Source organism: Elephas maximus, chromosome 2 (assembly GCF_024166365.1).
Source record: "Elephas maximus indicus isolate mEleMax1 chromosome 2, mEleMax1 primary haplotype, whole genome shotgun sequence".
NCBI lineage: Eukaryota > Metazoa > Chordata > Mammalia > Proboscidea > Elephantidae > Elephas > Elephas maximus.
The window spans coordinates 106,657,169-106,679,773 of NC_064820.1; the positions used below are offsets into that span (position 1 = coordinate 106,657,169).

At 39.7% G+C, this 22,605-nt stretch overlaps 1 protein-coding gene across 3 annotated transcripts in view; it reads right to left on the reverse strand.

Moving 5' to 3' along the window:
* CHD1 (chromodomain helicase DNA binding protein 1) overlaps window positions 1–19,603 on the reverse strand; it is an 89,527-nt gene extending 69,924 nt beyond the window's left edge. For all 3 annotated transcript variants that reach the window (XM_049871418.1, XM_049871417.1, XM_049871423.1), the window contains exons 1-2: window positions 19,142–19,603; window positions 16,938–17,131 (exon numbers count right to left, since the gene is read on the reverse strand). In XM_049871418.1, coding sequence (XP_049727375.1) covers window positions 16,938–16,990 — 53 coding nt within the window. In that variant the 5' untranslated portion in view covers window positions 16,991–17,131; window positions 19,142–19,603. The remainder of the gene's footprint in view (window positions 1–16,937; window positions 17,132–19,141) is intronic.
* Between the last annotated feature and the right edge of the window lie 3,002 nt (window positions 19,604–22,605).

The window sequence follows — 22,605 nt, forward strand, 5'->3', positions numbered from 1 at the left end:
GTATTATTCTTAAAACTTCCCTGAAATCTGAAACTAATTCAAAATAAAAAAGTTAATAAAAAATATTTTTTCAATACTACAAGCTTCCTTCATTAATAGTCATTGTTATGAAATCTCATTTGCAGATAGTAAAAGGTACAAAGATGAGGAAATTTAAAGCCACAGAAGTCAAATGAATACAACAGGCAAGTAAGTAAACACTAAGTGATAGGAAGAATAAAAATATACACTATCAATCAAGGAAATGGGCAAAATAGGCAGGTAGAAATAGGAGAACTACATAAAACTTTTCCTCAAGAGACCGGAAAAGGTAAAGATAAATATTAAGGAAATTAAATGCCAAATGTATATAACAATTGCCTTAGAAAATGCTAGTTGGCTACTTCAACATGTCTTCTTACTTCCTTAAAAACAGAAATCCAAATGTTATGGCTACCTAGTATAAAAGAGTGGATAATGCAAACCTCCTGCAGCTAAGTGTGCCACAAGCTTAAGTTCTTACAAATGAGACATAAGCAGAAGTGTACTGTACTTCCTAGAAGGCTGTTTAAGGGGGCTGACTCAGCTAGGAGGAGCTCCCTGTTTTGCCCTCCTGCTTTTCCTTCAAAGTTTGCAACTTAAAGCATGAAAAGAGTGGAAAAATAAATCTCAGTGTGCAAAATTCACATCTGCATAGCTTCTTTTGGTAAAGAGGCCAATGTTATTTTCCAGTAATCCTAAAGTTACTGTAAATCAATCTTCTTAATAACTTGAGTGATCTGAAGAAAAAAAATTAATACTCCGTTCAATGAGAAAAATGAAATTCATTTTTTACTTCTAAGGTTAAATTTTTAAGAGTTTTAATATCATTATCTTCAATAGTTCACCCTTCACAAGTTCCACGTAACTGAAATACTACATATATATACCTATGGCTTAGCTTAGAGGAATTTGCTTCTCAAATTCTAGTCCACACTAAGATTACCATCATCCCCTAATTTAACTGCGTATTCCTGGGCCCCATCCTTTGGAGTCCTAGGTAGCAAGATCAATTAAAGTTCTGCTGCTAACCTAAAGGTTGGTGTTTTGAGTCTACCCAGAGGCAATACAGAAGAAAGGCCTCGTGACTTCTGAAAGATCAGCCATAGAAAACCTTAGGAAGCACAGTTCTCTCACACAATGGGGTCCCCATGAGTGGAAATCAAATCAACAACCGGTTATTGGTGGGCTCCATCCCAGACTTATTAAACCCTGTGGGGAAGTCTGCACTAAGGCTGATTTTAAAGCTTTTTTTTTTTTTTTATTGGCTGTCTGGAAACCCTGGTGGCGTAGTAGCTAAGTGCTATGGCTGCTAACCAAAGGGTCAGCAGTTCAAATCCGTGAGGTGCTCCTTGGAAACTCTATGGGGCAGTTCTACTCTGTCCTATAGGGTCGCTATTAGTCGGAATCAACTCCACGGCACGGGTTTTTTTTTGTTGTTGTTTGTTTATTGGCTGTCTGTTGTTTTGGGGATAAGATGACTAAGATTGACCTCTACCTACCTCTACTTCATCTCAAATTAGTCTCCCATCTCCTTCTCTGCCTCCTACAGCCTCCCTGCTTTCTTTCAGCCCTTGAATTTGTCATGTTCTTTCCCACTTCTCAGCCTTGGTACAAGCAGTTCTCTCTACCTGGAAAGCTTATCTATTTCCACTCCAACTTCTCCCCTAGTACTTCTACTCCACTCCTCCTTCACTTCTCAAGTTGAGCTTTTCCTAGACCTCGTAAGGCTTCTCACCAATACTCATAGGGGATACACATTTCCTTCATAGCACTTAATACACTTTGGAGTACCATACCAGACTTAACTAAGTATTTGATTAAACTCTCCCTTGCTATCACTCCATACAACATGTTCCTCATTTATAAAACAGGGATCATAACAGTACCTGTATTTCATAGGTAATAAATGCAAATATAAAGTAAGCACTTAACACAGTGTCTGGCACATAATACATGCTTAACATAAGCTCGTATGAATGCAGGAGGTGTTCCACGTAACAACTGTATCCCTAATCTCTAGCACTGCACTTGACATAATAAACTGAAAACAAATTTGTGAATTAATACATTAAGACCTATACTGTATGCTTGAAAACAATGGGTTCTCAAGGAAATAAACCAAGATTCTCCTATAGCAGAGGAAAAAATAATCTTCAGGTATTCCTCGCTTTTGTAATCACAGGAACCGGGAACTAGTTTACAATGGAACTTAAAGGAAAAACGTACACAATAATAAATGACTTTCTAAGAAAATGGTAGCAAAAAGTAGCTGTTTTCCCTACCACCAGATCACCAATAGAAGAAACTTACTCTAATAAACCTTGAAGTAGAATGAAAAAGTCAAGGAAGTGATGTGTGGAGTGGCTGTGAGGGTAGTGAAGGGGTATGAAAAGAACATCTCAAAATGGCAGCACTAAAGAATAAAAAAAGACTGCTTACGTGTACTACATGTAAATTGGGCTACCTGTACCAAAGCTTCGGAGCTATGATTTCTCATCTTAATTCTATTAATTAATGTACCCATTGTTTACTTCTTTTGTTACTAGCACAAAAAGATTTTCTTTCTTGTTCATCTCATTTCCCTACTTTTTCAAAAACTGGTAGCAGTACTTAGAGGGAGTAGATTTCGGGAAGAGGAAAGGGGATACTACAGGATACCCTGACAGAAGATAAACTTTCCGCTGAAATATTTTAGTACAGTACTACATACCTGGCAAATAGAGCCACGTCTTTCTCCCGCAGAGCGGCTGGTGGGTTCAAACCAATGACCTTTTGGTTAGCAGCCAAGTGCTTTAACCACTGTGCCACTAGGGCTCCTTGCAAATAGAGCTACACATATACAAATCAAATAATTTTATTTATTCTAAAGAATGAGCATACTGCACAAAATTCTCACTCTATGTCTGTCCCTTCTCTCCCCTTTAACTACTGCTTAAGCATCAATGTATTCAAAAGGGCTTCTTTGTGGGAGCTTTTGAAAGAATTTTTGTACAGACACTTGTGGGGGAGATCCAGGACTAACAGTGTTCTCAAATTCAACCATGAATTATTTTCTATCTCTAACCTTTCTTCTCACTGTAACTATATTTGTGCCCGTATATGCATTAGATGAGCCTCTGGTTTCTGCAACATGGACGTAATAAAAAACAGGATTACTGTGAAGATTAAAAAAGATGTAAGGCATACTGCCTAACATATAGTAGGAGTCTGCAATAGAGAGCTACTAGAGATAAAAAAAAAAAAAAAAAAAAAAAATCATTGTTCTCCTGAGTCCAAGATCAGAACCATTACTTCAAAGTTTGCTTTGGGTGTTCTTTGAACTGCCACAATTAAAAGCATAAATACATAAAATCTCTACGGATAAAACCTATACTTACGCTGAATTTTTCAAAATAAAATTACTTAACGGGGGAAAAGAAGACATGATGATGATGAAATGATAACATGCCAGACATTCAGTTCTCATTTAATTTGTTCATTTTTATTTTACAAACAAACAAACAGAGGCTCAAGAAGGCTAAGTGAAGAAAGCAGTAAAACAACACTATGACAACAAGTGTACGTGGAGAACTGAAAATTCGTAAGAATAAAAGCCACTAATTTCCTAGAACAATTGCAGTGAATTAATTTGAAAAGAATATTCCTTAACATCCATGACAGAAAAAGCTATTTATTCATTGTCCCTTCCCCAAAACCCCGACTTATCAATTTTCTTTTGCCTTTTAGTAGTAGATCTCCCTCCAGCTAGATTTGGTTAGTACATGCCTACCTAGCTAAAGATTAGATTTCCCAGTTTCTCTTTTAGCTAGATGTGACCATGTGAACAGTTTTGGCCAATGGGATGGATATTTCTGTCATAACCTTAAAAAGAAGTGGTTTGCCTTAAACCCTCCACATTCCCATCTTGCTCTTGCTGGCTAGAAATGGCAACAACTGAAGCATTAGAAGCCTTATGTTAAAGATGGCAGGGCTGACCCAATGGACGCGTACCTGGATAACCGCAAAAGACAGAATTCACTTTCCCGCTTTAGGCTATTACATGAAAGCAAAAAAGAATTTTACGTGAGTACTTGCGTTTAGAGGTCTCTGGTAGAGCACCTTAACTGCTTCTCTAACTTACACTGTAATAATGGCTGTGTGGCAAACATTTTTGAAAGAACAGGCTACTTGCATATTTAATTTGAATTTACTTGCTCAGCTCTTCAACTAACAAGTATCGAGCATGGATGGATTCCTACTAGGGACAAGGCGGTTGTTGTCGTCACCATGGGAAAAAGAAAAACTTATAAGAATCAAATAAATAAAGATGGGTCAATTCCAGATTGAGGAACTGGAGACGGGGAAATGGAATCAAAGGCAAGGCTTCACAGAAGAAGTGATTTTAGAGTTGAGCCTCCATACCTTTCCACATATATTTCCTTCTGCCTGGAATACATATACCTCCTCTCTTAAACCTCTGGCAAGGTATCCTTGCCAGTGGGCTAAATTAAGCATCTGACAAAACTCAAAAATATCATATCCTTTAGCTACCCTTTCCCGATTTCCCCAGGCATACATCACTGTCCCAGCCTGTGTTCTTTCTAACAATATTTTCCTCATGTGTTATTAATAATTCCTTCCCAATATTATTATGCCTGTATCTTCTGCGTACTAGATCCTGGAATTCATTAAGTTGGGATCTTTTTTTTTTTCGTTATTTTTATAGACCATTACCCACTGGACAATATCATCTGGAAAGTAGTAGGTAATGAGTAAATGCATAGAACTAATGAGAAACTGGGTGGACAAAGGCAATGGCTTTCAAACTTTCTCAACCATGACCTATGTAACAAATACATTTTACATCATGATCCAATACACACCCAAGTAAAAAGTCTGAAATAATACTTTATAAGAGGAATATTATACTTCGTATTCTATTTTACATTATTTCCTTCATAAAAAAAAATTTTTTTTGATTGTGACTAACAGATTACAACTGTTTAAAATACATTAGCTTAAATCAAGTTATTCAGAAAAATGAGAAGGGTTCGGCTACATAAATACTAAGATCAGATCCATCTTTAAATTCTATAAATTACACTGTATTAGAATTTATTATCCATCTCACTACAAACAATATCCATTTTACTACAAGTGATAAAATACTATAAAAGGTTCGAGAAAATCTGGAAAATATCTTTCCATATGTATGACTCTAAAAATCAGCTTCATTCTAATACTGCACTTTATGCCAACGTTAAACATTTGTCTTTATGTTCCAAACCTCCTTCTCCTATCTCTGAACTACCGCAGCACTTTGTATCTCACTGCATTTACACATCCACCTGATAACTACAAAAACTGGTGAAGGCTTATGTTTTTTTGATTCTAAGTTTTAAAAGAACTCAAATTTGAGTACCTCACAGTAACTATCACATAGTAGTTTACCAGTCAACTATATTACGTGGGAAAGAGAACTGTATTGCTGAACAACAGTTATTTCTCAACAATAAGAGAACTGAGAAATAGCTAACTGGAGTAATTTTTATTAAGAAATTAACTCCCCACTATCCCTGTGTCTATACCTCAGCTCTGAGACATCATAGACATTCAACGCAAGAAGCCAATGTTGTTTGGCCAAAATTTGTCTCTCTATTTCAATCACGATGATAATTTAGGCTTTACTTAATCTATTCAGACCAAAGTTTAGAATGCAGTTTAAGGTTTACTTAAAGTTCACTTTTGACTAAACAGTCGCCTCGTTTCACAATGACAAATAATATACTTAAAATTGCAAACAAAATTTTGTTAGTTGCACATAAAAAATTAAAGTCGATTCTGGTACAATAGATTCCTGGGGACTCTCCCTAAAAACAGTGGTTCTGACCAGCCCATTAATGTGAGCAATACACACTCCTGGGTATCTCTCAATACATGTATTTCTCAAAGATGAAAGCAGCAACAAATGGGACAGTATCTGAAAAAGCATATATAGTGCGAAAGTGCCCCTGAATGTTCTGCTATGCTTTCCCTTTTTCTCCTTCCTCTACCTAGGACTAAGCCATACAAAAACTTCAGCATAACCCTGAATAAACCTCAGAGTAAAGAGCTAGAAAACTAAGATGTCCAGCATATTCTCTTTATTGGGGTACTTTTTGTTTTTTTTTAGTACTTCTTTACTGGGGAAGTATGATCTCATAAAACCTTCCTCTTCGTTACTCTTCAGAATTGAAAATACATATACAATTTTTATTTCCTTTCTCCCCAAACCACATCATTTCTCAACATTAAGATTACAAAACTTAAAGAGCTCCATGAAAACCTCCCCATATAGCCTATAACATTACTCCAGAATTTGCCCATCACATTTTCTTTCACCTTACTTGCCTGTATGGCCCAATGAATTTAAGTATCTCACTTAACCAATGATGGCTATACCATTACTGCCTATCATAAAAAAACCCGTTGCCATTGAGTCAATTTTGACTCATAGCGACCCTATATGACAGAAGAGAACTGCCCCATACGGTTTCCAAGGTGTGGCTGTGGATTCGAACTGCTGATCTTTTGGCTAGCAGCCAAACTCTTAGCTACTGCACCACCAGGGCTCCCCACCTATCACAGGCTTACTTTATAACTTTATGAAGTTCACTTTATAACTTTAAAACATAGTAAGATGCTTGGTGACTCAAAGTGAATATAGCTTCATATATATGCATATGAATTTAATATGCATAAAAATCACTTGAGAATCCTGTTAAAATGAAAATTCTGATTGAGTAGACCTAGGATACTGGGTTTAGGATGGACAGGGGAAATTTTAAGATGAAGGAACTGTTCTGTATGGTGCTAGAGTGGAAAATACATGACTATGCATTTGTCAGAACCCATGGAATAATACAGCACAAAGTAAATGTAATATATGCTTTAAAAAAAAAAACAAACCAGGATGAGTGGGGATCCCAGGATGAAATGCAGACCATGACAAATGAATTTAACTTCTTTACAAATTTATGACATAACCACTTTGAATGAGGTGGGGACAAAAGGAATTATCTTGATTAACTTTGGAAAACAGTGTCTTGACTGAAAACCGTTAAGGCTAAATATAAAAGGAACTTTAAACCGTACATAAACATTGTACATGCTTTTGATGGGCAGAGGAGCTGAAAATTCTGAAACTGCTTTACATGTATACCGAGGCTAAGTGAGCAGACAGTGGATGGTGGGAGGCAGGTTTCCGACAATCAGAGATTAAAGTTACAGATAAGCAAGAAAGGAAGGTTAGAATGAACCATGTTACTGTTTGGTGCCATCAAGTCAGTTCTGACTGACGTACAACTGAACGAAACACTGGTCCTGCACCATCCTCACAATCCATGCTATGCTTGAGCCTGTTGTTGTAGCCAATGTGCCGCTCTATCTTGTTGAGGGTCTTCCTCTTTTTTTTCACTGACCCTCTACCAAGCATGATGTCCTTTTCCAGGGAATGGTCCCTCCTGATAACGTATCTAAGTATACGAAGCCAAGTCTCATCATGCTCGCTTCTAAGGAGCACACTGGCTGTGCTTTTTACAAGACAGATTTGTTCCTTCGTCTGGAAGTCCATTGTGTATTCAATATTCTTCGTGAACACCGTAAATCAAAGGCATCGATTCTTCTTTGGTTTTCCTTATTCGTTGTCCAGCTTTCACATGCACATGAGGCAAATGAAAACACCATGGCTTGGGTCAGGCACACCTAAGTCCTCCAGGTGACATCTGTGCTTTTTAACTAACACTTTAAAGAGGTCTTCTGCAGCAGATTTGCCCAGTGTAGTACAGTTGGCCCTCCGTATTCATGGGTTCCGCATCTGTGGATTCAACCAACCACAGATGGAAAATATTCAGGGAAAAAAAAAGTTCCAAAAAGCAATACTTGAATTTGCCAAGCACCAAGCACTATGCTGATTCCACACAAATGAATCGATGTGTAGGCATACCCTGCTGTTGCCTCCTGCCATTTCATGATCCTCAGCCTCTCTCTAGCACTCACTGAGTGCTGTTTGCCTCACATCTTATTAGTTCGCTATTTGTGTGCACCTTTATTTTTGTGAAAAAATGGCTCCAAAAAAGCAATTAAATGGTCAAAGCAATCCCTCAAATGCTAAGTTTAAGGGGGTTGAGGACAGCGAGGATAAGTTTAAGGCTAGTAAGGGATGGCTGGCTAGCTATGTAAACTGCTACGGCCTCAAGAACTTAAAGGATCACCGGACAAGTGGCTGATGCCAAGGCAGCAACAGCATTCCCAGAAGAGCTCAAGGAACTCACAGTAGAGAAAGGCTACCTTCCAGAGCAAGTCTTCAATTGTGATGAAACAACTATGTACACTGTATTAGAATTATAAATAATCTAACAGATGATTTAAAGTATTCAGAAGGATATGTATACGTTATATGCAAATATTATATACCATTTTACATAAGCGACTTGATTTTGGTTTCTGCAGGGGTTCCTGGAACCAATTCTGCAGAGGACACCAAAGGGCGACTGTACTGGATTAGAATTGGAGATATCATGTTAACTCATGTTTACCTTGGTATGTACATAAAGGACAACAGAAATACATGTATATGCATCCCTTAGTATATATACATATATTAGCTAGCTCTGTCCACTGAAAAGGCCTAGAAACCGTGACACCTGAGTAGCGACTAGCATACCCAGCTCCCAGACCTTGGTTTCTAATAACATTTTCCAAAAATAGTAAACACGGCTACACCCTTGAGTACTGTGCTCTTTACAAAAAAAAACTGTATGAGACCAAACGGTCAGTCAACACTTTAATATAAAGAAAAGAGGATTGGGGCAGGGGCGGTTAGCAGGGAGGCTAGCATTAAGGGAAATGAAACAACCAGAATGGAAATGATGAGAATGTTGACACACTGTGAAAGACGTAACAATGTCACTCAACGGTATGCACAGAAATCATTAAACGGGCACCTGATTTCTTGTGTAATGTTTTACCAAAAACACAGCAAAACATTGTTAAATAAAAAATTAATTAATTGATTTTAGTAAATAAATAAACAGGGATCCTTGGATAAACAACTGATTCTAAGGCTGGGGCAAGGGAAATACAAGATGAACTTGGAGCGTCTTGTAGTACCAGAATGTAAGGACGTGTTCAAAAAACAAAAGAATGGGAGCACGTAAAAAGGACACAGGAGCCAAGGTGAAAGAGCTCGCAGTGACTAAGACTAGAACAACAAAATAAGTAACGTACTGGGTTATAATCCCAACTATAAAATACATATACATACATCCATGCTGATATAAGTACATGGTTAAGCAAATGACGGATAAAAGACAAATCTTCCTTACAGCAGAACTCCATTTAAAATATGCAGATACTCCCCCTTCTAGGAACCGGAGCAAAATTCCCACCTATTCTCCTTGGCAGTGAGCTATATAGATTTTGCGACTTGTTTCCAAAGAACACAGTATGGGCATGGAAAAACAGGAGCTACACAGTGGAGAAACCTGGCAGATAGTACCTTAATCAAGGGATGAAGGTTAACATTATCAGTAATGTGATATGGGTATTAAGTTCCCTATATGATGCGACAAGAAGCACACTGCACCTCTTCAGTGTTCTTTCCAAAAACGCAATCTCTGTTTAGTCCTCACAAAAACATCAGATGATCCCAGATTGGGGGACATTCTATAAGATACCTGCCTAGTACACCTCGATTATTAAGGTTATGAAAAAAAAGGAAAGACTTAGAAACTCTTGCAGATCAGAGGAGAGAGGGGAGGCTTGACAACTAAACGCAATGTGGTACCCTAGATGAATCCCAGAACAAAAAGAATGAAATCCAAGTAAAGTCTGGAGTTTAGTTAATAGTTTTAAAAAAAGGTTTTAAAAATGGCTATACAACTAGTTTTCTCATCTGAAAAGCGGGACCCACCTTCCTGTGTATGTTACAATAGTTTTGTGAGAGTGAATTGTGGTAATCCATGTAACGCACAGTGCACTATGTGCACCATGCCTGGCCCAGAGAAAGAGCTCAATAATCATCAGTTGCCATCATTACTATTTCTAGAGAGATGCAAAGGAGGCCTGGAGTAATACTTAAGCACTCAACTGCTAACAGAAAGGTTGGCAGTTCAAACTAAGAGCTGCCGGGAGGAAGATGTGGCAATCTGCTTCCGTAAAGATTAACCAAAAAACTATTGCTGTTGAGTCAATGATGATTCACAGCAACCCTACATGACAGTTTAGAACTGCCCCATAGGGTTTCCAAGGCTATAAATCCTTATGGAAGCAGACTGCCGCATCTTCCCCTGCGGAGCGGCTAGTGGATTTGAACCACTGAACTTTCTGTTAGCAGCTCGTCACTTTAACCACTGCACCACCAGGGCTCCTCCGTGAAGACTACAGATGACCCTGTCATACACGGTCCCTATGAATTGGAATTGACTTGGGGGCACACAGCAGAGAGAAGAAATTCACCCAGCTTCTTTCTGGCATGGCTGTTCCTTAGGGTTCCCAGCAAATAAAAAGCATGTGTGACCACATCAATTAAAAAAAAAAAAGTAGCAAGATGCTGAATGACTCCGGGTGACTCTGCTGCTGTTGCTGGTAGGTGTGGTCGAGCCAGTTCCAACTCACAGCAATCCTATGTACAACAGATGGAAGCATTGCCTGGCCCTACGCCACGCTCACAATCGTTGCTCTACTTTACCAAGCATGATGTCCTTCTCCAGGGACTGGTCCCTCCTGATAACATGTCCAAAGTACATGACATGAAATCTTGCCATTCTCACTTCCAATTCTCTAGCTCTACTTCTTCTAAGACAGATTTGTTCATTTTTCTGGCAGTCCATGGTATATTCAATATCCTTCACCAACACTACAATTCAAAGGCATCAGTTCTCCTTCGATCTTCCTAATTCATTGTTCAGCCACCACATACACATGAGGCAATCGAAAATATCATGGCTTGGGTCAGGTGCATCTTAGTTCTCAAAGTGACATCTTTGCTTTTCAACACTTTAAAAGAGTCTTTTGCTGCAGATTTTCCCAATGCAATATGCTCTTTAATTTCTTGCCTGGTATTTCCATTGGCATTAATTGTGGATTCAAGTAAAGTGAAATCCTTGAAAACATCAGTATTTTCTCTGTTCACCATGATGTTGCTTACTGGTCCAGTTGTGAGGATTTTTGTTCTCTTTATTTTGAAGTACAATCCATACCAAAGGCTGTAGTCTTCGATATTCATCAGTAAGTCCTTCACATACACACAAATTTAATATGTATATAAATCACCTTTGAATCTCCTTAAAATAAACATTATGATTCAGCAGGTCTGGGGTTGAGCCCAAGATTCTACAATCTAAAAAGCTCCCCGTTGATGCCAATGCTGCTAGTCTAAGGATCACAACTGGGGTTAAAACTTTTCTATTTATGTATATTTTTTAGATTCTTCATAATAAAATGTGTTAAAACCAAAAAAAGTTTCCTCCATCTTTTCTTTATCCCCTCACCACAAATACTCTGAATTTTAAACACAAATCAGTACCAGATATAGCTTATCACCTAGATCTTAAATAAGCAACTACTGAAGCAGTATATAAAGAAGCAACTTCCCATTAATGTTTGCCTATATGTCTTTGAAAGTCTCAAGTCATGTACAATTCCCTTATTCTTCCCGGTTAAAATTAAGTTGAAGTACTTTACAGTAACTTAGTTTAGTCATAATCATAGGAAATTCTGTGATTAGTAAATTCTCCACGGAGAGATTCTCTTTCTCCAAATCGGGGCTTTGAAACTGGTCCTTCTGGTTCAAACCCCTGCTGAGAATTTACATTTCTAACAAATTCCCAGAGGATGTTAATGCTGCTGGTTAGGAACCAATTCTGAGAGCCACTAGTAGAGCAGTGGTTCTCAAATTTTATTACACAAGCAGCAGTAGTTTTTTTCTTTTTTAAGCAGAGCTTGTTAAAATGTAGATTCTGATTCGCTGCATCTGGGGTAAAAATGGAAACACCGGTGGCGTAGTGCTTGAGAGCTATGTCTGCTAACCAAAAGGCTGGCAGTTCAAATCCACCAGGCCCTCCTTGGAAACCCTATGGGGCAGTCTTTGTCCTACGGGGTCACCACGAGTTGGAATAGACTTGACGGCTATGAGTTTGGTTTGAGGTAGAAATGCAAATACTTAGCAAGGGTTCAAACCAGAACTAATCAGTTCAAAGCCCTGAAAGAGATACCTATTACTATTAAATCTCCAGCTAAGCAGTTTGAATTTTCAGAGAAAAAAGAGATGGTTTTCCCTCTGAACACGGAACTGAACCCATTTCTGCAGGTCACCTTTCAGTCAAATAGAAGTCTGGTTTATTAAACAAACAACATAACCTATAAGTAATGTGTTCGTTTAAACAATTTACTATATGAGGCCAAACTATCAACAATTACCCAAAAGCTGAGACAGTAAGGAGGGGAAGAGAAGCCAGATAAATGGAAACAAAAAAACAGAATGGAAATACTGAGAATGCTGACACATTGTAAAAACTGTAACCAACGGCATGGAACAATCTGCACCTAAAACATGATAAAATATTAAAAAAGAAAAAAAAAGGAATTGGATTTTTTGGATTCGGTAGCATGTACAGAAAGGAGCTCTGATGGCATAGTGGTTAAGCGCTTGGCTGCTAACCGAAAGGTTACTGGTTCAAACCCACCATCCAATCTGAGGGAGAAAAATGCGGGAGTCTGCTTGCGTAAAGACTTACAGCCTTGGAAACCCTATGGGGCAGTTCTATCCTATCCTACAGAGTTGCTATGAGTCGGAACTGACTCGACAGCAATGGGTACAGCATGTACAAGACGTTTGGGGAAAGAAAAAAGTAATAGGAAAAGATGAAGAAAGCGCACGCTGAACTGAGAAACAGGGATTGACAAAAAATGAAATGTAGAAGTCATACTTTCCTATAATTAATGACATCACAGAAAATTTAAAAAGCCAGTTTACTTAACTCAATTTCTTGCCTTTAAAAGGCTTTGTGATTTCACATTTTCTTGTCTTCCTAAAAATGATTTTTAGCCTAGAGTTTTGAAATTTAAATACTGACTTTCAGATATATGGTGAAAAACATGGTCTGTATTCAAACTAACCTTGACTCAGTGTTTCTTATATTTAACAGGTTAATTATACTACAGGGCTTCACAAAGTCTTTTAAAAGCCTTTAAAGCCTGTGAATTTCTAAAAAGATTTATATTAAAAATGTTTCCACTGATCCTATATCCTCTCACTACCCACCCAAGACTACTTCCCCAAAATACTTTGAAAGTTGATATGCAAAGATTCTTGATGTACAAAACAATAACTAAAACATTCTACAAGCCAAGGAAACTCAAGTGCTACATAGAATTTCTGTGTAAATAAAAATTTGCACATATATACGTATTTTAAATATACTAAATCAAGCACCATTAATGGTATAGAAAGTTACAATGGAATTTAAAATAAATATAATCAGGTCAACAAAGCTTCATTGCCAACTATAGAAAAATAATAGTTAATACCATTATAGCACATCACCATTTCCCCCCATTCTGTAAGAATTATTCAAAAACATGATGTATATTATAAAAAAAAGGCAAACCCATTGCTGTTGAGTCAATTCCAACTCATGGAGACTCTCCAGGACAGAGTAGAACTGCCTCATAGGGTTTCCAAGGAGCAGCTGGTAGATCTGAACTGCCAACTTTCAGTTAGCAGCTGAGCTCTTAACCACTACGCCACCAGGGCTCTATAATCTATATAAAAAAAAAAGTTTTTTTTTTTTTTTTTGGGCCTACTTAATTTAAAGTGATTCAAATAAATTCTCAAATTTACATTACATTACTGAAAAGTCTCTACATGTATGCAGAGACATTCTTCTGAGTATTAAGCATTCCTCAATCATCCAAAACTGAGCAAAATATGACCATGTGTTTCCGATCTTTACCCATAAATCTATTCCTGGAGCAAATCATCATCCAAGGTAATTTTAAAATAGAATACGTCTAACCAGGATTTGAAAAACTTGGTTGCAAGTAATAACACAAATCCATGCAGCTGGGAATTCATGCTTTTAAATCTTACAGAATTATCTTTAGAAAGCTAACTTCAGTTATATGAAACTTTGTGTTGAGCTGAAACTGTTATACAGGTGCATCCTGGCCCACATTTTTTAGTAAATAAGATTCAAAATTATCAGTTACAGCATATACAAAGAGACCTATTTTCCCATGTATTCTTATTCCTTTCAGTCAATGGTTAAAGAGAGCTCTCCACACAAAAGAATCAAGAAAGCATTTTTTAGTTGTGAATTTAACCTATCAAAAACACCAAAGGACATTTTGCTTAATTCCATTTCATGTAATCAACTTCCATTAAAAAAAAAAAAATTCTGAAGCAAAATTAGATTTAAAAATTCTAGCCTATTAATACCGATTTTTCTGTAAAAAAAATATTTACAATGTATATTAATTTTAAAAGCAGAGTGTATTTCTCCTCTCATTATTCTATATTAATAGTCTCAATTATGGTAACTTTGTTTTATTAAACATGGAAATCCCTATATCTATAAAGTTCACCTCCTCAGTCTTTAAATGAAGCACAATTTCCCTTATCTGTACTGCCTCATTATGGAAGCTTTGTGGGAGGGGATAGGAATTGAGGATTAGTAACAATGACACTAGAGGCAAAGGAAATGCATAGCAAAACAGCAGCAAGGAAGAAAACGAAAGCAAAATAAAATCAAGTCTCTCTCCTCCAGACAAACTTCAAGGTAGTTCCAAGAACAAGATAACCCGACAATCACTCTTCTCAGAAGCCATAAAATTATAGAAATAATGACATAATAATTACAGAAATTATTTTGCAAGTATATAAAACGGTTATTTGTTGAAAAAAATCCCATTAATTTGCCATATTACTTCCCCTTGCTTTAGACAGGGCTGCGGGCAACAAAATATATAAAAGGTTACTCTGACAGGTAAGTCAGATTGTAACATGTGATCTCTCTGTATACTCCACTAGAAGATTTATTCTCAAGAGTCTTATGTTCTATTTTATGGGTAGCTTGGTTCCTGTTTCCTCTAGATACCCCTATCTATGAACTATTTCATTGCCCATTTATGAATAAAAGAATGTTGTCAATCAAGGGATTCTTCTACTCACCTACTAAAGTCAAATATCTATAGAAATCTGGGACTCAAAGCTGATTTTCAGTGGTCTTCTAATTTAACCTATCAACTCTGGTGATATTAGTCAAACCCTTACTATCTGAAACTTTATTACACTTTGTAATTAAGTGGTAGGTTTAAACTTCAATCACTTCCCTTCTCATTTTACACTTCAGAAAATCATCAGAGACCTAGTTATAACGTTAACTAGACCTAGAAATGACGTTAACTCATCTTGTAACTCCTAAACCAATACTGATTCAAGTAATTCATGCTACTCCCATAACTGCTCCTTATTTTTTTTTTTTTTTAAAGAAAATACATATAGGATATACTTATTATCCCTAGATAACAGTCTGTCCGTGAAAGCAACTAATGTGTACCTAGAAAGACATGGAAATGAATATTGAAATGGGGCACGCACAGAAAATTCCAAATCACAGGTCAAACATGCCACTGTTTTTTCTGTCCAACACTTTTTCACAAACTCTCCTGTAACTGCCAAAACTTCCCTGTTTCTTACCACCCCATTTCTTCATCACTGTACTTAATGTTTCAGTTACGTATTATCCTGTTACATAAAACATGATGTTGATTATAATATTGAGTGCTTATTACAACAGAAACTATTTTAGGCCCTTTACGTGTAGCATTTCACTTAACTTTCAACTTTAAATAATACTGCAATCCTCATTTTATAGGTGTAAAAATCAGACTCTAAGAGATTAATTCACATAACTAATAAAAGGTAGAACTAAGCAGTGCGACTCCAACGTCCATGTCCCAAATCTACACATACTATGAGTACATATAACTATACACCCCCCCCTGCAAAAAAACCCCAAACCCATTGCCGTTGACTCGATTCCAACTCACAGCAACCCTATGGGACAGAGGAGAACTGCCCCATAGGGTTTCCAAAGAACGGCTGGTGGATTTGAACTGCTGACCTTTTGGTTAGCAGCCAAACTCTTAACTACTGTGCCACCAGGGTTTCCATATAACTATGTATTCTATTACTGTGTACGTAAGTCAAAATTTAGGAGCTACAAAAAAATTTAGGATCTTTTCATTTAAGGGAGTTTACACATTAAAATAGTGTAACATAGTTTCTCCCATAAATCCTATCTTCTTTGCAAAGATATGGCCTTAATAACAACTCTTATTCACAGGTAATTAAAACTCCAATTTAAAAAGAAAACAGAAAAAAAAAAATTGGGTTGCAGCAATATCTCAACACATGTCCATATTAGTGTTGCCCAACAGAACTTTCTGCAACTATGGAAATGTTTTATATCTGTGCTGTTCAATATCATAAACATTCGTGGCTATTGAGCACTTGAAATGTGCCCAGTGTGACCTGAGTAATTTTCTATAATACATAACTTTAAGTAGTCAAATAAATTAAAAAAATTTTTAAAACTTGCTGCAGGTTCAATTACTAACCCAAACAATACAAACTTTCCAATAGATTTAAGTATGCCAAAACGTACGCCAAAACTTTCCATATTTAAACTATTCTTGGTACATCAGAATGAAAAAAAAAAAAAATTAAAATCTGTATTATCAACAAAATTTCAATAGATACACTAGAAACCTTTTACTGTTTGGATAGCTAAGAGGAAGAATCTGAAAACTGCTGCTTATGGGGAGAAGCAAAGTGTCAAACAAGTTTTCAAAACTCTTCATAATAAATGTTTCACAATAAATAAAGTGCTTACCTTGAGTCTCCACTACTGTTTCTAACACTTTCTTCATCACTGTGTCCATTCATTGTAAATATCAGAAGTTTTAAAATAAAATATAAATCTTCCCAGTTTAAAAGATAAATATAAATACTGACTCCTCCTTGAATATCAAAAATGCGTATGAATTTTCTTCAATATTCAGATTTCCTGGGACTGTTTTGATTCACCTGAAGAAAATACATTAAGAAAGTATGAAAAATTCCTGTAAAAAAAAGATAAATTAGCCTGTTTAGAACATGCACAAACCTAAGACCAACTGACTAAAGACGGTAAGGAAGAAGAGGAGTCTTTTACTTAAAATATCTAGACTTCCACTAACTGTATGTCTGATTACTTACTAGAATTAAGCACCGCTGGGAATATATTTTTGACAGAAATTAAAATATTCATAAACTTTAGAAGTAAACTGCAACTATGTAGCATTATTTAGATCAATAAAGCAAAGTGATACTATGTGAAACACATGCACCCCAAGAACGAAAATAGAACCTTATTACATACTTGGTCAAACAAATCAAGTGAAAGGGGGTAGTTGTCTTTAAATCAAGTCCCATTTCTTATCACCAAGAACTTCATACACTCAAGCGAGGGAAAGTTTTGAAAATTATCTCATGAGAAGAACAAAGAATGATACTATTATAATCTTATAAAAAATGCACAGGTCAAAATAAATATGTTCCTTCACAGGCAAACTGATAGTGGAGTGATAAAATTTAATACTACTTTTCCCATTTGGACATGCAGAGACTCCGTGAATTTTTTTTTTTTTAAAGGTAACAGATTTTCTATACAGTGTATCTGAATTTTTAAATAAGGAGTTTGGGCTGAAATAAAGGACAAGGCCACAGCATTTCCACCTTTCAAGATTTCAGCACAACACTGGAGAGTCACCTACAAGCCATCTACGAATAAACAAAGGAGATCTCCGGCAGGGGAGGGAGAGGAAGAAGCGGGGGAAGGAGACGTCAGATCCTTCCCCAGCCAGAAAGTACCGAGACAGCCTACTGAGAGCAGAGCTGTCCTCAGACCTCAGCAAAGAGAATTCACTCCTGAGATTATTTCCATTCCACAAAAAAGAGGAGGAAAATAGGCTGTCGCCAACTCAATAACAACAAACTCTGCATGTGGATTAGGCTTTTAATTCTCTGGGGACTACGTACAGTCCAGGAGAGTGTTCGCAAGTACAGGTTCTCTAAAAAGTGACCATGCGACTCAGCATTTTTTTCTAATGCTAAATATTAATTCCAACCCTACTCAAAGCAATTTACTATTACACAGTTAACTCTTAAAAATTTAAGTACTCTTAACAAATTGTCTCCTTTCCGAAAGTCTCTCCTCGTTAAGAAAGTTCACTCCTTTTTGTTCTTTCCTTTTCTTCTTTCGACCCTCAAAATGGCTTTCTCTGTACACTGGAACTTCCTTTTCTCCGTCATCTCCCTTCTCTATATCCTTTTTGAGACCCTTCTCACAACCCTAAGTTCTAAAGCTCCGAGCGCACGCAGCTCTCTAGCTCCTCACGTCCCAACAATGACTCTTCCCTAGGTCGTTAAATCGCTTGAATTCTCCTCTTCGGCACCGTCTTTTAAGAGTTGCTTTGCTCCTGCCAAGTTCTCTAAGCGGTACTCCACAGGGGTTTGAAAACCTTCCTCTTCCCTCAACAGTCCATCGCAGCTTCGCTCCAATCAGCCTCCCTCCCTAACGCCCACCCCCCACCCCCGCCCCCCGCGTTCTCACAAGGCTTCCATCCCGGTCCCACAGTCTCTCTTCCCGCCTCAAACTTCCCGCAGACCCGCCCCGCGCCCTCCCGGGCTCGCCGGAGCCACCGCCCCCTCCCCCTCCCCGCCGATCCCCACGTGCTGGGAACCCGGGTAGCGGCAGGACCAACGCACCGGCCAAGTGCCTGCGACTCTCTCCGGGCGGTCCGGCCGGCCTCAAACCGAGAAGGCCCGGCCCGGCCGCCCCGCGCGAGGATGCGCTCGGCGGCCGCCAGCCGGCTCTCGCCGCTCACACGCCCCCCGCGCGCCCAGCCCGGCCGCCGCTGTGGGCCCTCGCAGAGCCGCCCCGGCCTTCGCCCGGCGCCGGGCTGCTGGGCCGCCGCCCGGACACCGCGCCGCCCCCGCCCTCCGGCTCCCGTCCTCCCCGCCACATCCTGACCCGCCCGCCGGCCCCTTTCTTACCGGCGGGCGGGCGGGCCTCGCGGGGCAGACGGAGCCGGCTCGGGTCGGCAGCCTCCCCCGCGCCGGGCCCGCGGTCTCCGACGCCGAGTCCTCGAGCTCCGGGTGTCTCGGGGTAAGCAGGAATCCGTGAGGGGGGGAGGACGCAGAGGGGAAGGGGAAGCCCCGGCCCCCAGCACCAACGCGCGATCCTCTGCGGAGCGGATCCAACAATCAATTCATTATTGAAGCACCAACGGCGAGGGCAGCCAGAGAGATAAGTAACGAGTCGTCGCCGCCACCGCCGTCGCGCGCGCGCTCCCGTCGCTTATAGGCTCCCGGCAGCCGCCATGACGCCGAGAAAGCGAGCGAGAGCAACCGTCCCCGTCGTAGCCGCCGCCGCCACCGAGGTCGCCGTCGCCTCCGCCTCCCGCGCGACGTAAGCTCCTCTGCTCACTCCCCTTCCCTACAGCGCGAGGCGAGCGGGCGGGCGGCGGGCGGGCGAGCGCGCGCACGCTGAACCTCTTCGCCTGGCGCGCGGGTGATGGGAGGGACTACGTTGTGGAGTCGCGGGGCGTAGAGAAAAAGCGATTGGTGGAGGCGGGGCGGAGAGCGAGTGCGCGCACGGGCACTGAAGGGAATGCGTACACCAATCGCGCGCAGGCCGCCGGGCTCCGGCCGTGGCCCGCTGATCCTCTCTCGGGCTCCTGCCCTTAGCGGCCTGGCGTTGGATTCCGGGAAGTGGGAGCTGCAGGCTCGCTCTGCGCGGGTATGGGCGCTGCTGTCACTCGGGACGGTTGCGCAAGGAAGTCGCGGCAGAGAGACTGAGAAGGAACCGGGAAAGGGCGGGGGTGGGGAGAGTCTGGAGACGGCGTTGGGGCTTGGCGAGCTGCGACAGAGGCAGAGCCCTTCGGGACCCGTCGCACTTGGGGTCCGGTCGCCCGGGCGTCGGCTCGTCCTTCCTGGGGCGCCCCGCACTGTCTGAACGCCCGGCCGGAGGAGCTGGGCGGGGGCTGCTGCGTCACACCGGGCAGCCTGGGAACCCGACTGTTGGGCAACGGCGGTCACTTCACCGCCTCCTACGCTCGGGCGTCCTGCGACAGAGACTCCCTGTGGGTCCTAAAGTACTGTGCGGATGGGGCAAAGGAGGAGTGAGAGAAAATAGAGACTTAGTTGTTGACATTCTCTGACACTTAGTGATTGGTTTGTGGGTGGCCCATGCCTGGTTCCGGACGGGGGGCGGTGGTGGGAAACAACTTTAGAACCTTTGTTTTCTAGGACTCTCCCTGGAGGGCGGGGTGAAGGGTACGGCGCTGAGTCGTAATAAAAAAAGCAACTCGAGGGTTGTTAGTAGCTGTCGCAGTTTAACGCGCTGCAATTTAGTTGACGGTTTCTTTCATAACTGTAACTGCGGGCCTCAGAGCCCTTTCGATGTGTTGAAGGAAACACTTTTCGAGCATGGTGGCGTCCTGCTTTACTGTTTTTTAAAGTTGTTTTTATCAAAATTGTCTTACAATTTAATTTTTCAGGCTGACAGATCAGTCTTGAGTCACTCGAGATTCATTTTAAAACTTTCTTATTTTTTTTCAAGTTATCCTATTTGGTATAAAGGCCCACCTTTCAAGTCAAATGAGTTTGATTGTGGTAAAGTGCATTCCCTTCCAAAATTATTTTTGCATGCTGAAAATGTTCAAAGTTTTAGTCTATCAGTCGTTAAAATAGTTTTGGTTCAAACCTTCCAAGAGACCTCCAAACGTAACTCCAAATATATGCCCATTGGTTGTAGCCACGGGGAGGGAGGGAAGATGATAAAAGTACACATCCCTAATCAAGAAAAAAGTATAGTTATCTGTTCGTTGCATAGCGAAAGAAGGTGGAACATTACCATCCTTTGCAAAATGGTCTGTGCTCCATCTCTCTTTTTTCCTTCTTTCCTAGTTATTGAGGGGTGAGGAATAGCTAGATCTCTATTTCCGAAGTCCCTAAAAGTATTATAAACTAAGTAGTAATTTAAATATTAATCTTTAAGAAAATGGTGTCAGGTGCCATAGAGTCGGTTCCAGCTCATAGCGACCCTGAGTACAACAGAATGAAACACTGCCTGGTCCTGTGCCATCCTCACAGTCCTTATGCTTGAGCCCGATGTTGCTGCAACTGTGTCAGTCCATCTTGTTGAGGGCCTTCCTCCTTTTCACTGACCTTTTCCCAAGTGTGATGTTCCTTTGGCTCCATGGTATATTCGGTATTCTTCACCAACACCGTAATCCTTTAGTCCTCCTTTTTCATTGTCCAGCTTTCAGGTGCATATTAGGCAATTGAAAATTTTTTGGGTCAGGTGCACCTTAGTCCCTTTTTAACTCTCTTTGAAGAGGTCTTTTGCAGTAGATTTGCCCAGTGCAATATATCGTTTAATTTCTTGACTGCTGCTTCCCTGGGCATTGATTGTGGATCCAAGTGAAATGAAATCCGTGATAACTTCAATATTTTCTCTGTGAGTATTTTTGTTTTCTTTATGTTGAGATGTAATCCATACCAAAGGCTGTTTTTGATCTTCATCAGTAAGTGCTTCAAATTCTCTTCAGATTCCGCAAGTAAGGTTTCCGTATTCTGCGTATCACAAGTTGTTAATGACTCTTCTAATCCTGATGCCGAATTCTTGTTTATATAGTCCACCTTCTCGAATTATTCGCTCAGAATATAGATTGAATAAGTATGGCGAAAGGTTATAACCCTAACACACACTTTTCCTGATTTTAAACCACACGGTATACCCTTGTTCTGTTGGAGTGATTGCCTCTCGGTATATGTACAGGTTTTGAATGAGCACAATTAAGTGTTCTGGAATTGCCATTCTTCACAGTGTTACCCATAATTGGGTATGATCCACACAGTCGAATGCCTTTGCATAGTCAATAAAACACAGGTAAACATCTTTCTGGTATTCTCTGCTTTCAGCCAGGATCCATCTGACATCAGTAATGATGTGCCTTGTTCCACGCCCTCTTCTGAATCTGACCTGAATTTCTGGCAGTTCTCTGTTGAAGTATTGCTGCAACCATTTTTGCATTAACATTTATTTTTTAATTATTAATTATTTGAAAAAAATGATAAAGGTTCCTTAATGAGGAGAACTTCTGTGCCTTGAGTTAATTTCTTTCTTAGATTATTAGAATGGTAAGTAAGAAATAAAAGTTCCAGAAAAACAGCAACTGTAGCAGATGAAGATTTAAGTCCCCAATTGTAACTACTACATTTTGTCATTGTGTTAGAAAAAGAATTACTCTAACGACTTATTTTATGGTTATTTTTTTTTGAAAACTTATGTTAAGCCATTTTTAACTGCTAATTGTGCCATTTGATGTGATATGGTATTTATAAGAGCTCTAGTGACTTTTTTCCAGGAAAACAATTTGCCCAATTTTTAATAAAATATTGAACCATGGAGATTTACATTTCAGGTAAAATAACAGTATACGTAATAAATCAAA